The sequence below is a fragment of the Orcinus orca genome, chromosome 9 (genome assembly GCF_937001465.1).
Source record: "Orcinus orca chromosome 9, mOrcOrc1.1, whole genome shotgun sequence".
Lineage (NCBI taxonomy): Eukaryota > Metazoa > Chordata > Mammalia > Artiodactyla > Delphinidae > Orcinus > Orcinus orca.
The window spans coordinates 28,876,406-28,892,308 of record NC_064567.1 but is presented as its reverse complement, the minus strand read 5'-3'; the positions used below and the strand labels follow the sequence as shown (position 1 = coordinate 28,892,308).

At 38.9% G+C, this 15,903-nt stretch overlaps 2 protein-coding genes across 7 annotated transcripts in view; one reads left to right on the top strand and one right to left on the bottom strand.

Moving 5' to 3' along the window:
- The first annotated feature begins 709 nt into the window (after positions 1 to 709).
- WNT16 (Wnt family member 16) lies at positions 710 to 12,209 on the top strand. Its single transcript, XM_004265514.3, has 4 exons — positions 710 to 840; positions 1,030 to 1,271; positions 3,078 to 3,364; positions 10,117 to 12,209. Exons 1-4 carry the CDS (start codon positions 746 to 748, stop codon positions 10,579 to 10,581), a joined length of 1,089 nt encoding a protein of 362 aa, XP_004265562.1. The 5' UTR covers positions 710 to 745; the 3' UTR covers positions 10,582 to 12,209.
- FAM3C (FAM3 metabolism regulating signaling molecule C) overlaps positions 6,536 to 15,903 on the bottom strand; it is a 61,647-nt gene continuing 52,279 nt past the window's right edge. For 4 of the 6 annotated variants that reach the window (XR_004481110.2, XR_004481106.2, XR_004481107.2 and 1 more), the window contains one exon: positions 12,536 to 14,616. The gene's annotated coding sequence lies outside the window, so the exon portion shown is untranslated. Of the gene's footprint in view, positions 10,225 to 12,535; positions 14,617 to 15,903 lie in introns of those variants that run through there. The other 2 variants (XR_007479416.1, XR_004481108.2) reach the window with 1 other exon arrangement.

Sequence of the window (15,903 nt, the reverse complement as noted above, 5' to 3'; positions counted from 1 at the left end):
ACTCAAGAAGATTATTCTCCTGTGAGGTGAAGGAGAGGAAAGAAACGGGGGCAGTGAGATTTTTCCATCCACTCCACCCAGAGGGTAATTAATCCAAATGAGACTGGGCTGGGTGGAACTCAAACATCGCCCATTCAACCCACACCTTCACCCAGGGTTGTTAAGACAGAAGCTCCCCTATCAGTCTTCGGGTGGAATCAATACCCCTCCCGCAGAGACCCGCTCTCAGGAAACTGTGACAGGAGGAAAGGTCAGGAACACAGGATCTGGACCGGCTGTCGGGGAACAGCGGGCCCGAGCGCCCCCCGCGGAGCCTGCTCTCAGCCAATGAGAGCCTGAGGACCCGGGATGATGAGATGAGGGGCCGCTGCTGGGCCAATCAGGCTCCAGGTGCGGCCAGGGGGAGGAGATGGGAGGAGAGGCCGGGGGCGATGGAGACAGAGCTACATCAACAGAAGTTTCTCACCTTGGAATGCGAGGGACGCTCCCGCATCTCCGGCACATCTTCAACTCGTCTCGGGAGGAGTGCCCCAAGCTACTTTCCCAACTTCCTCACGCTGCTCCCAGCTCGCGAGGAGAAGGCTGCTGAGAGCCCCTACTACGGCTGGCCTTTTTACGTTGTCTGCAGGGAGAAAGGAGGCGAGGGACAACTTGGTGCTGGGGAACTGACCTCTGTCCTGGTGGGCCTCTGGCTGGGGAGGGTCGAAGAGGAGTGGCTGGGCCTGGGAGACTCCATGCGGGGGCCATGGACAGAGCAGCGCTCCTGGGACTGTCCCGCCTGTGCGCGCTGTGGGCAGCCCTGCTCACGCTGTTCCCCTGCGGAGCCCAAGGAAACTGGATGTGAGTATGGGGGCAGCAGGGGAGCACGGGGTTTGTGGCAAAAGGGATGCCCAGCCTCAGGGAACTTTCAGCTGAGGCTGGAGAGGAGAGGCGGGACCCTAGGGCGGGCGACCTAAATTTCGGGTAAACATCTGGGATTGGGAGGAGAGCAGGGCAGCGGCTGACGCTAGGGGCGGCCGTGTCTTACAGGTGGTTGGGCATCGCCTCCTTTGGGGTTCCGGAGAAGCTGGGCTGCGCCAGCTTGCCGCTGAACAGCCGCCAGAAGGAGCTGTGCAAGAGGAAACCGTACCTGCTGCCGAGCATCTGCGAGGGCGCCCGTCTGGGCATTCAGGAGTGCAGGAGCCAGTTCAGATACGAGAGATGGAACTGCCTGGCGGCCGCCGCCGCCCCGCCTGACACCAGCCCTCTCTTTGGCTACGAGCTGAGCAGCGGTGAGTCCCGGGACGCTCGCAGCTGGCGCGGGACGGAGGGCAGGTCCTCCAATTCTTGTAAATAAAGAGTGCTTGCGTGGTCCCGTCGCTCCCTAAATCCCCAGAGAGGTCCTTTAGTGCAATGAAACTGGGGGCGACTGAAGCCAGACCCGGGTGCAGGTGCTGTCCTGGACGGGGTGACACCCCAGGTCCCGAGCGGGGCGCGTGGAGCTGTAGCTCTTCCTCCTTCCCCGCGGCGCCCGGCCGGAGTTGGGGAAAAGCTGACACTCCACCCCGCCGACCCCTCGGACCCCGTAGCGCCCCCCTACGTGGATGACCAGCTGGAGAAACATGATGTCGGCTACGGGGAATGCCGCTGCCGCATCTGCTTTGATTTAAAAGCAGCTCCGCTGCGCACCGAGCCCTGGCTAATTGCAGCGAAGCCCCAAGCTGGTTGGCTCCTTACAGCACCCGGAAGACGGAATAATGGCGATTTTAAAGGGACTGTCCCGGGCAGCCCCACGTGAGGCTAGCTCGAGCACTACTTTAGTTCTCCCCTCTATTCCTTTCCTTCTATCTTTTCCCTCCTCTGCGCACAGCTGCGGCGCGGGAAGCTGCAGTAACACGAAGTTCCACTTCCACCGGCCTAGCAGTGACTTGGTAAGGATAAAGGTACAGAGGTATCAGCAGATTCAAAGGATTTCAGGCCTGGGCGCTGAAAGATTCTTAGTTGTTTTCCACACTCATTTCGGTTCCCCCTCCACCTTTGACCCTTCCCCGCCGGGTCCCTACACTCACCGCCGCCAAAGCATCGCTTTTGCCCCGCTGCGCTTTGGCCGGCACACCCTTCCGAAAGGGCCCTGACTCCCTGCAGAAAAAAAAGAAGAGGATGTGTTCTTCACAGTTGCTGAAATGTAGAGGCATCAGCTGTTGAAAGGGTTTATTGGACAACGACGTGATAACGTTTCTACTCCAATCTAAACATCTCCAAAGGGGGGGAAAAAGTCGCCTGCTGAGTCCCTTCTAGTCCATTTTATTACTGTTTTAATGGGACTTTAATTTTCAAAGATTTTAGCTCAAAACCTATTGCAGGTGTGTGATATCCATATTCAACATTCAATTGTTTTCCATAACAATTCTTTTTTTTTTTTTGCTGATGACATTTCAATTATCTTAACTGCCTTTAATACTGTAAGTCGATATAATACTGTATATAAGAATATTTATATAATATTTAACTTTCACATTAATATCGTTTTTCAGGATATCCTTAAAAAATCAGTCTTTGATGTGAAATGAAACTGCAACATTTATCTCCTAATTGCTTTGGTCTTTGCTTAATTTTAATTTGCATTCTGACGTGTATTTTTTACACAACAAAAGTCATACCAAAATTTTCAGCTTGTGTTTTCTGATAACACATTTTAAATTTAACGAGAAGGGTAAGTGGGACTCCTTTGGGCATTGTATCACTATTTACGTATTCATATGAGGGATTTTAAATTCAACGTGTATTTATAGAATTTTTATTGTCTGTTAAGTGTTGAGCTGGATGCTGACATACATTTCAAATTTTAAAAATAAACAGATGATATTAAGGTATGAGGACAATTTATGATATACAATATAGGAAAATCATACTGAAAATTAATGTTGCTGTTTTAAAAGCTGAGAACAATATGAAATTGTCCTTTCTTAAATATCTACTCATTAAAGCATCCATTGAAAAGTTGCTTCCCTGATAAGAAGATAAGTAGAAGACTTTGTTATGAACATAAACAGAGAACGGTATGACTCATTCATTTAGCAACTTATGTTTTATTCTAGGCACCAAGGAAACAGCATTTATTTATGCTGTGATGGCTGCAGGCCTGGTGCATTCTGTGACCAGGTCATGCAGTGCAGGCAACATGACCGAGTGTTCCTGTGACACCACCTTGCAGAACGGCGGCTCAGCAAGTGAAGGCTGGCACTGGGGGGGCTGCTCTGATGATGTCCAGTATGGCATGTGGTTCAGCAGAAAGTTCCTAGATTTCCCCATCAGAAACACCACGGGAAAAGAAAGCAAAGTACTGTTAGCAATGAACCTTCATAACAATGAAGCTGGAAGGCAGGTATGTATTACAAAATGGAATAGAAATCCAGTGCCTTTAGGTAAATAACACTAGGATTACACTTCTGGATCAATCTGACCAAATGGTTTAAAAACCAAATGCTTGCAGTCTAAGAATATATATGTATGTATGTGTGTGTGTGTGTGTGTGTGTGTGTGTGTATGTAAAATTACATGTTTATTATATATGTATAACAGCAAGTATATATATATATATATATATATATATATATTCTTTCATGAGCCTGTACTGACCATATTGATTTAGTTTAAGTTTCCATCTGATGTGAGTTGAATCTTATTATACAATATATTTGTGATTGTATAGTTCGTATACCTAAAACACCAATTATAAAATAACAGAAGTACAAGTGCCTGTTGGGTCATTTTATTCCACCCTCTTAGATGGTTAGTTGCAGAGCCAGAATAAGACTTACAGTATCTGCCTTTCTAACAGGACTGAATCAAATTTCATTTTTTCAAATTTGAATTTTCATTATATTTTTAAATCTTTATTTTAGTAGACAATGACATCTAAAGAAGTTATCAGTTCTGTCCTTACTTTCTCTAGCAAAACATTCTTGAATACATTAGAGAATACACAACTCAAGTAATATTTTTCGTAAAACAAAATTTATTTAAGGGAAGTAGTTATGTTATTATAAAGCAATGTAGATTCACTGTAAAAACTGAAAAATACAGATAAATGTAACGCAACTATAGATATATTAAATATTTTGATATTTAAAAATATAGATATATTAAAGATCTAGGGAGAGGGAAATTTGAAGAATCACATCTAATTAACCTCTTTTATGAATATTTTAATGCTAAATTTTCTTAAAATGGCATAAATTTGTAGCTTAATTTAACTTTTATGTATTTCCCTTAATGAATATTGACACAATAAGCTTTGAGTTCTACAACATAGTTGAATTACTTGGTAATTCATAGTGACTTTCCAAAAACAGTCAAAACCTCTCTTAGGTATATAGCTTTTCTATTTTGTAATAATCTTTTCAGGATGGGAATATCACCACATATCCTATATTATTGTAAATATTCAATAACCTGTAAAGGTCCCAAAGTAGTCATTGCAATCTGCCACATTCTCCTGCAATAAATTAAAATGAGTTGCGGTATCTCTTAGGAATATTTAAAGTATATGCTGTATTTGTTTTACATTTTTGGAAAGTGAATAAATGGAACTCTCTTGGAATAGTTGCAAGTTTCAGCCAGTTTTCTTTACTTAACCACTTTGGTTTAAAATACAAAAACCGAAAACTCAATAAATATATCACCATAACACTTCAAATTCAAATTTGACTATTCAGTTCTATTTGAATATTGATTCAAAATGGAAGATTCGAAAATAGGAGAGTCAGTAAATAGCTATGTAAGCTTTTCATTTTTTTGTTTTGAAATTTTAAGTTAATTTATCTCACTAAAGTAACTCCTGCTAACACCATAGTTATGCACAGGTCTCTTCTTGATAAAGTTTTACATTTAAAAAAAATTAAATGAATGAGTTTTTGCTTCAATTTAAATAATATCCAATAAAGGAATTTTTTTATTTCTAACATATTAATATAAAAGAGGTTAAAGGTAATTAACATTTGTTCTTTAAAACTCTAGAGAAAAACATCAAGTCAAATTAATACATTTTAAAAACAAGAAAACAATGGAATGAATATTTAGTATCACCTTAGACCTTAAATCTTCTTTAGTCATTCTTTAAATAATTTGGTAGAGACTAAAAAAATTTAATCAGAAAACAAAACTTCAAACTCATGTTATAATTCATTCTTTTGAATAAAGTTATCTCCAGACTTATGAAAAGTCCTAAAGTATTCTAAAATGTATTTTTATTAGCAATATTAGACAGCTATTTAGTTTTATTCCATTTTATGTGGCTTTTTTTCAAATTAGGTAGCAATATTTGCCTCTATAACTATTAACTTTGATCTATTTATATTCTGATTTTTTAAAAAAAATTACAACTATTCAGCATCAATTTTAATCCACTGTTTATTGGCAATAAAACAATGTCCTCACTTTATTGAGGTTTTCCCTATTATTCTAATTATGCCCAAAAAATTCAGCCTTTAGGTATATACACATTTTGTGTAAATTTCAGTTTTCTCTACTGAATCTTTTTTTTTTTCCACATTGGTCTAGATGGAATCTTTAAATATTACAAAATATTACCTGGATATTTTGAGGGCACTACACTGATGTTTTTGTTGGTCTTTTCTCATGAACTATTACAATTCAAAACATTTTAATATTTTTCTTTCCATTGGTGGTCAAAAAAAAAAACAAGAAAAAAGCCAACACCACCACCAGCACCGGAACAACAACAAAAATCAACCAGGTTTCCAAGATATTACCTAACGTGGAAGAACAAAAAACTACATTTTCAATATTGGCAATTAGGAGTTTAATCTAATAGGTATATCCTTCTGAGTAAGGGTCAAGGTCTGCATTCAACTGAGTTGATTTTCCTCATCTCAAAATTCCAAACTCAAAACGTAGGAAAGCGTTCAGAGAAATGTGGGTACTGGTGCTTAGTAGTGCTGTGAGCAGAGTAGATGATTTTCTAACCGCTGACCTTAAATACTCTAATTCCCACTTGGTTTCTGACACCATTCCTAAAGTTATGACTCCAAGAATAATGTTGCCGAATGGTGATTGTCTAACAGAACGATGTGATGTCTTCCAGGGGCAGAACTTCTGAGAATAATGTGACTTGGAATATTTATGGGTATTTCTTTTTGTGTGCTTAAAATATTTCCATTCTTCCCATGTCCACCTCATAAACTTTTAAGTTTCCCTACCCCATAATTTGTTTTATGATGAGTAACTCAAAAAAGTGGCATGGGCCCCACCCCCAAATTTCATTAACCTGTTTCAAGAATATTTACAAGTACTTGAACGACACACAAGTGTTTTGCTTTTCAGCAGGTTCATATATATTTTTGGACTGAAAGGGACAAAATGGGTCAGAGAAATAGGAATACTACAATTAACCATCCAATTTATGTCACTGTTTTCATAAAAACTTGAACAGATCATCTGATAGTTGACAAATGAAATGTCACAAAATGTTCCATAACAGTTGTTTTTTTTTTTTTTAGTCATTTCTGTAAAGCTTGGATAAAGCAACCTACCGAAAAAAAATCACCTCCGGCTGTGTTACCTCTGAGTCAAAACTAACTCCTTAGACCACTTCTCAAACAGTTTCTAGTTTTACATTAAGTGTTAATGATACATCTTTCCTATTTCACTTCATCAGAAATTTATCAAACCAAAACTTAACATAGGGAGCCCAGTAGATTAGATGCTATGCTCCCAATTGCTCTCCCATAGTTTAAAAATATTCCACCAAAATGTGCACATCTGTTTGCAATAGTTAACAAAACATTCCTCTGTTAATATCGTTATAAACCTTAACAACTCAGCGAAGTAGAGAAAGGAATTTTCTCATAACCACACACAACTCATTCGTTTGCTATTCTCTTACTTCTCCTGTTAGAAAATCACTATGTATCACTGTATCTCAGAATGGCTATTTGACATCAATTAAGAATCCTAGCTGAAAAGCTCCAGAGTATATATTTTTGGAGTGTTCATGCAATTTTCTTAAATATATTTGTACTTTCACTTTCATTTTTCTCTGTTCTACCAAAATTATCCTGCTGCATATAAAGACTTTATATCATATATTACCATCTATCCTATGGAAGACAAGTGTCTCAACCAGGCTATTTATTTTTCTGTCAAATTGGAATAATAAGCAAGTACATGTTCATGAACTACCTACTATATGCAAGGCATTTCTTCCTATAAAACTAAATCAAGTAAAATAATTTATGAAAATGTGCTCTGAGAGTTAAATTCTCTGTGTGTGTGTGTGTGTGTGTGTGTGTGTGTGTGTACATGTTATCTGCCCTTGAACTCTGCATTTCATCACATTCTCCTAGTGGTGGTTGCATTGCTTTATTTTATCCCTATTTGTCCAAGTTTCTTCCTTGGAGTCTTACAAGGGTATAATCATTTAAATTGCATGTCAAGTTCTTTGTCTTTCTATCCTAGAATATCAATATGAATAATATTCACATATATAATAAAAATACTATTTCTTTTCTTATACTTATCGTTAAAGACAAAAAGGTAATGGAATTGAAAGATAACAGAATTAAATTCCTTAAAAATATCTCTAGAAAGTTTAGTTAACTCCACGTATTTAAAAGTTTCTAGTTTTCTATGGCAGGAAACTCTCCCCAAAATTCGGTTACAAATTCAGCAGGTGGTATCCCTGGATTCAAGATCAGTCTTCCCTTTTATCCTTCACACCTGTGCAGTAGTGTGTCACTCTTGTGTCCTAACACTGTTGTGGGCTGAGGAATTGGAGGAAAACCCAGCCAGATCAGGGTCTCCCAATATCACTGACTTCCTGGCAGTGACTCTTTTGTTGAAGAAAGTGGTCTTTATTACTTCCTCTTGATTCAGATTACCAACAGAGGATGAGTTAAAACTGTTCAAGTGAGCTAGACTAACCATTCAATGAGTATTTGGTGAGCATCTATTCTGTCCTCCATGCTTTGCAAATTGGCAACACCATAGGTAATGTCTGAACTGGTTAATAAAAGGAAAAGGCAGCTCCTCAGTCAAGAATCTGAGCGAGAGGCAGCTCTAAATCACTAAGTGATGACTGTAACGAGCGTTGATCAGGTTTAAACACATAAACTCACATTCTTAGATTTTTGGCTTTCTTTGGACAATTTGTTTTGCTGTTACCTGGCATTGATTGAGCTCTCTTTTTCTCATATCCTTTGGGCACTTAATATCTGAACAAAAGTAGGCAGATTGCATTAATTTGAACATTTATTTGCCTGGAGACTTTTTGAATTGAAGGCTTTGTGAATATCAAATGCCATAAATTTAACCAAATAAGCTTGTGTGCCAAATTGTTCTCAATTGAAAGGTAAATTTTACCTGAGATAATAAGAAATAGACATATCTACTCGCTTCTTAGTTTCATGAGTTCAAAACAAGCATATGTGTCGTATCCTATAAAAGACAGTGTTTAAATGTTGTTCGGTTTATTATTTTAAACACTAATAAAAAGTATTGAATATTACACAAATCAATACCATATGCTCTCATTCAAGGCTGCAAATATAACAAATTGTTTGAAATACTCTGTCTCATTAGATAGTTCAGAAACTTTAGTTAATTTGTTAGGAAATGTAACATTCCACAAACATGTCAATGTCAACTGTGGTACAAAATAACAAAGTAGAAACCCCTGTCATTTTATAGTTTTGATAAGAACTGTAAGTGGAGTTTAAGCGGTGGGGTTTTTCCTTTATTTGGCGAGATTACACACATAATTTCCAAGTTATCGGATGGCTAGACCCATTTTTTATTTTACCCAGCCTGTTGACAGAACGTCAACTCTCCAGTTAGTCCTGACGATTTATTAATCTGCTCTGCCATCCTCTGGGGATTGAAGGAAGTTATGCTGACTGGCCGGTATGTAAGAAATTAGAACTATAAACTTTTATTTTAGGAATCTCTGTATTGTTTTTGCACGGTTAGCCCCATTTGAAATTTTATCTCAACTCTTACCGTACCTTCTTCGTCAGGGACAGGGGGCATTTATTTTGACCTTAATGTGTGTCAGGCAATGGACTCTAACCCATGTATGTCATCTCATTGAATTCCTCCATCTGAACGGAGTAACTCAGCACTTGGAATTGAAAAATCATATAAATATTATACCTTTTCTATGTTAGGAGGGTGCTACTGATATATCAAGAATAGGACATATGTTTTGAATTAATTTTCCAGAAGAGGGGAAGAATTGGCTGGGAGCCACTGCACTCTCCAACCCCTTCTTTTGACCAACTTAAGTTGATTAGTCAGGATTTCTCATGTGTTCTGTGACCAGGGGATAGCATATCCCCCCAAACCCCTGTGAATATAACTGACGTTTGCAGTGATCAAACCTGAGAACTGTCAGTTCAGTAGCTCTCATCCTTGGATGCCCTTGGAATCATCGGAGCAGCTTTGTAGAAGTCATTGCCTGGACCCCACCTCGACAAATTAAATAAGAATCTCAAGGGTTATTTGTAAAGTTCCACAGCTGTTTCTGTGTGCCTACAAGTCACCTGAGGATCTTATTAAAATGCAGATTTTGATTCCACAGGTTTGGTGAGGGACCTGAGAGTTTGTATTTCTCACAAGGGATGCTGGCGCTATTGGTCCATGAACCACACTCTGAGTAGCAAGGTGCTAAAATGAACGGTATCAGGAACATAGAGGCACTAATGAACATCCTCTCACACCCAAAATTAAATGAGAGATTAGAAATAAACGTAACTTCCCTTTGTTATCTCAGCTAATCTCTGTTAAAGTTATTAGCTTGGTCTGCTTCTTTAAGTTAGACTCAGAAAGGTTTGTTCTGTAGAGTGAAGAGAAGGACAAAACATTTGAATTCTAAGCGATCTAAAATATCCTTTACGTGCAAAATCATCCTTATTTTTAAAAATTATTATTTTTCTATTATTTAATTGAAGTATTTTTAAAACTATTATTATTTTATTTAATTTTAATTGAAGTATATAACCATCATTTTTATACAGGAGTAAACAGATCCGGAAAGTTAAGTGATTAGGCTGGTAGTGCTTCTGTTGTTGAGTAAAACACTTCATGAACGATGTTTCACTCAATTCCTGTTGGTTTCAGGCTGTCGCCAAGTTGATGTCATTAGACTGCCGGTGTCACGGAGTTTCCGGCTCCTGTGCTGTGAAAACATGCTGGAAAACCATGTCTTCTTTTGAAAAGATTGGCCGTCTGTTGAAGGATAAATATGAAAACAGTGTCCAAATCTCAGACAAAATAAAGAGGAAAATGCACAGGAGAGAGAAAGATCAGAGGAAAATACCGATCCACAAGGATGATCTGCTCTACATTAATAAGTCTCCCAATTACTGTGTAGAGGATAAGAAACTCGGGATCCCAGGGACCCAAGGCAGAGAGTGCAACCGCACGTCAGAGGGCGCAGACGGCTGCAACCTCCTCTGCTGCGGCAGGGGCTACAACACCCACGTGGTCAGGCACGTGGAGCGATGCGAGTGCAAGTTTATCTGGTGCTGCTACGTCCGCTGCAGGAGGTGTGAAAGCATGACTGATGTCCACACTTGCAAGTAACCACTCTAGCCTTGGGCAAGAGTCCCCAGTGACAGACGTACAACGGGAGTGGCTCCCACTGTGCTGGGCTGGGGAGCCTGACACCTGCCTCCTCAGAATTCCCAGATCCTCAAGGCTCTCTCAGAAGTCCCTTTACCTGATCGATGTCAATGTCACACACTAGGCATGTAGATTTCTTGGGATTCTAAAACTGAAAAAGTTTGAGTTCATATGTTGGTGGTTTAGGGAACAGATATTGAGGGCAAGGAAGATAAACTGTCTCGTAAGCAAGAAAGAACAGGAAAGAGCCTTCATGCCGAGAGAACTGGTCCATACTCAGGATAAGATCCTTGACTATGGAACTTGGTTATGGAACTCAATAGTGGTGGGTGAATATTAGTCATTTAAAAAAGACATCTATTAGAGCAGCAAGGAGCAGTAAATATGAATCTCATTCTCTGAGTATTTTTTATGAAGAAATCATACTAAGTGTTGGTGCATAGAAACAGAAGGTGTTGGGACAGGTTAACAGAAGTGGTGGGTGCCTACTTAACACTTTCATTCATTTCAGAAGAAAGAATCTTCATAAGTGATATAACACCCCCTAAAACATGTTTGTTAGCGATATTTCGTGACAAAACAAAAGAAGCAAGATGTAAGAAGCAAAATGTAAAAAGCAAAATGTATGATTTGGAGTTTAAGTGACTTTTAACCAGGAGAATTGATCTAGAAGAGTATCAGTGAGGTATATAGCAACCTTTATCTTTGGCTTCACACTTTCATTATAGACCAGCTTCCACTATTAAAAACTCAGCTCTGAAATACTGGAGGAAGGGATCCTGAAAGCATGTGGGAAAATCAGAGGTAGAAATATAAAGGGCTCTCGTACATTGTAAGGAAAAGCATCCTTTAAATGTGTAAAGACAGTATTTTGTACAGTATTTTGTTAAATTTTTTATATTTTGTAAATAATGTTTTTAAGTTATATGATATATATTGAAACTTAAGATATTTTTTGCCAAAGCCCAAGAGCTAAGGCAATAAAATTATCTCAGAAATAATATTAGCTTCTGTTTCCTTTCATACTATTAACTTTGACATTTTTTCATACATTGAAAAAGAAGTTCATTGAGCAGTTAGTTACATGGATGTGTATTTCCTGCCGAAATGGCAGCTTTATATGTTGTAAATTAAAATATGCGGCAATATATTGACAATTGTGCTATTTCAGCAGTCAGATTAGTTGAATTCTGTTCTCAATTAGTTATGTTTAACTTGTAAGGTTATTATAATAAATTATACAGTAAAAGTCTTAACTGGAAAAAAAGAATCTAAATCAGAATAATGATCAATTTGTGGATTTGATATCCTGGATATTTATTATGTTGTGTGAAATGCTGCACTTCCATGTGAATTTTGAGTGGTCTTGTTTTAGTATTCATGCATGTATATTCATGATATTTTACAAGGTTCCTGGTGAAAATTACAGGGCTGTATTTAAGGTGGTATTTTAATGTAAATGCTACGTTTTTTATGAATTGTTAAATATTTCAGTATCATATAGAAAAAATAGATTTTCTAAGTTCAGAATGGACAAAGAAAGAATATTCTTTTTCTCAAAATAAGCTAAAGAAATGTTTCCCTGACCATCCTGGTCTCATTCTATTTCCTTTCAATTTTATTTAAAAGGCAAAGCAATAATTTGTGAAAAAGAGCAAACCATGGAAAATGACTCTGATCTAATATTAAAATCAAGGCTAAACATTTAACTGTGACCCTTAAAATTTAACAAAATTACTATTTACTGAATGAGAGACTCCAAAATGACAAATGAACAAATACAGTGCTTATTTAAGAGTGGTTTACCATTCTTTAGCATCCACTGATGAGAATAACCTGAAAAATAGACACTTATTCTTTTTTTTTTTTTTGCGGTATGCGGGTCTCTCAGAGCTGTGGCCTCTCCCGCTGCGGAGCACAGGCTCAGCGCCCATGGCTCACGGGCCCAGCCGCTCCGCGGCATGTGGGATCTTCCCGGACCGGGGCACAAGCCCATGTCCCCTGCATCGGCAGGCGGACTCTCAACCACTGCGCCACCAGGGAAGCCCTAGACACTTATTCTTATGCCTTTTTTTGCAAAGTAAATCTATTTTATCTGCATTGAAAATAAGCACTCTTTCTTAAAACATGAAGACTGCAGTTTCCATTAATGACCATTTTTTTTCCTATCAACTAGAAAACTTTTCGTAATTAACTTACCAACCGATTGTGAGAACCAGGGAGACTTTAATTCACAAATACATGACTACTATTCAGCCATTAGCACCACCCCGTAACCCCCGCATGCCTGAGCAAGAACTCCCAAGCTGTGTCTTTGGTTTCTTCTTTTCAGTCTCCCTGGCATCACCATGGAAGCCATCCATGAATGTCTCACCTGTTTTACTGGTTGACTGCCTAGCTTTGGCCCATTTCCTTCCCAGTCCCCATCGTAGTATAGGTAGCAGCATGGTGCTCCTGGAAATACACGTTCTGGGGCCCAAACGCTTCTATCCAGTTTAGGCTATTGTGCCTTCATGGTTTAGGGCTCCTTATGGTGCAGGTAACAAAAAAAAGCAACCCAGACTGACAAACATTAAAGGAAATGTACTGACTCAGTGGCTGAAAAGTCTAGAGTTGTGACCGATTCAGGTGAAGTTTGATCCAAAAGCTCACACCATGTTCCCAGGGCTCATGTCTCTCCATCTCCAGCCTAAAGAGTCTGGCTTCTGTGAAGTTGTCTTCGACTGCAGGCTCCACAGGGTCTCAGCAGCTCTGGGCTCTCGGCTTTTCTCATCAACATGGCTGCCACACTTCCTTCCAGATCTAACATTCTCCTACTACTCATTCTAAGGAAAGGGAGAGATTCTTTTTTTTTTTTTTTTTTTTGGTTGCTCACACAAGAGAGAGGGCAAACTTATTTCTCAGAATGCCCAGCAAAAGTCATCATTGGCTCTGATTGGTTAATGTGCCTATCCCTGAGCCAATCACAATGGCCATTGGGGATTGGGGTTGGATGATAAATACACTGATCATTTTAAAGCAATCAAGACTCGTGCTGGGAAATGGCAGTGGGGTTCATTCCAACTAAACCCACATAGTTTGAGAATAAGAATGAGTCCACAGAGAAAAACCAGGCGGTTATGTTACCATAAAGGGTCCTCTATACTGGACAGTCCCCAGTTCTAGTGATGTGTTTAGGAAACAGCTTTCTGGTATCACATGGATCAGGCTCATTGCCAGACAATCACTGTGGGTAAAAAGTGCCTTGATTTGTTTAAATGCCCTTTATGATGATAAAAGGGGAGGGGAGTTACACTCTAGTGTATTAATCTTCAATTTAGGAGTTCAACATTTTGTAAACTGGGAACTGCTTAACAGAGGCAATGGTTAGAGGCAATGATGATTATCTTGAAACATGATCAAGAAAAAGTATCAAACAGCATTATCTGTAATCTCTGGATAAGGAAGTTGGTTAATTAAAGCATTTCCCTGATAATAATACTTTACACAACACAAAAACACTTTAATTTGTTTGAATACAAATAACGGCCTTATTTCCTTATTCATGATCGGGGTGATAGTTGGTTTTGTTGGTGGTGGTTTTTTGTTTGTTTGTTTTTTAAGGAACTATGATAGTTATACTAAGAATACAATGGAATTGAACTATGTAAGTTAGGTGCTATGACCCCATTTTGCAGATTTGTAACCACATGATATTCACAGTAAATATTTTAGAAACACTTTAATTTTCTGAAGTACTGTCAGTACTGATATGTTTGGTTTTACTTAAGATGTGGAACCAGAAGAGCTTTTCATCAAAATATTATAGGCAATTTGGTGAGCTGCCGGTATTTTTTTGCATCACCTTCCAAAGGCCATTAAATACTGAGGAATTAAACCCACCATTTGGAGGCAGTTAGTTATCCAGAACACTATAATACACTTAGCTGACTTGAAGGAAGAAAGATTCAAATCGTATCTCCAGGAACCATGTATACTCGGCAAGACAAGACTTTCCTAAAAAAAAAAAAAAAAAAGACAAGACTTTCTTAAGGAAAGTTGGCTAAGATCCTTGATTTATTTTTAAATTTCAGTTTCAGTATAGACCAGATGTGACAAGTCATAACATTTCTTGGACTAGGATAATGAGGTAAACTGAGAAGGACAAATGTGTGGCCCAGCATGAAAGGGAACACAGCGGTACACCAAGGACTCAACACCTTTGAAAAAGAAAATAATGTTAGTAAACACTTAGATAGCACTTACTATGTACCAGGCATTGTTCTAAGTAAATCGTATATATTAAGACATTCGATCCTTACGATAACCTCATAAAGTAGGTGCTATTATTGTGGTCCTTATTGTATAGAAACAGACACAGTAATGGTGAGGTAAGTAGCTGGCCCAGGTCACAAAGAACAGACTAGCTTCAGAGACTGTGCCCTTAACCGTCATATCGTTATTGCGTCTCTCACAGAAACAAAATAGTACAGAGTTTACAGTATACCATTTAAAGGGTTTGGGGATTTGTAAACATAATGACAGCTACAGGCTGTTCCTCCCTGGTTTGATTATATAAACTTGGTTGAGAAGCTGGAGAGAAGTGATGGGAAAACTGTGGTCTTAGAATTCACCATGAAATGTAATTAAACTACACTGCCTCTTGATTTCTAAACTCTAAATGATTTAAACTGCCTTCTATTTTAGATCACAATGTGGCTAACAGTTGGATTATGCTTCAAGAGCCTAACAATCATTCCAAAAGGAAATGACTAGGGGTGAAGATCAAACTAATTTAGTGCGACATTAAATAAATACTTACATCCTTTTGATTGTTGTGCTTACAGCCAATTGTTACATAAGGTGTTATTTTTAATAGATGGATGAAATTTACCGTTGGTAATAGTTTACATCCACATCCAAAGAAAAACCAGTAGAGATGGTTTGCATGATTAAAATCTCTTGAAACAAAATCATGCTAGAAAGAGCAGCCTCTCCCACTTGTTGTAAAGGGAGAGTAATAATAAATGTGGGCCAAGTCAACACAAAGTTTCACATGTGACTTTTAAATTTGCAGAAAGAAATGAAAGCATCTGATTTGTGTGTGAGAATTAGAAGAGCAGGGAGAACGGGGATATAGGGCTGCCTGTTTCCCTCTGTTAAACTGCCATTCTGAACCCTAGGGGTGATTCACCTCCAAAGAGGCCAGGAAGCCTTCTCTTCTGCATGTCAGTAACAGCCTTCTGTGATCATGGCTCATATCCACCCCGCCGTGTTTAGCCAAGAAAACGGAAGGGTGGCCCG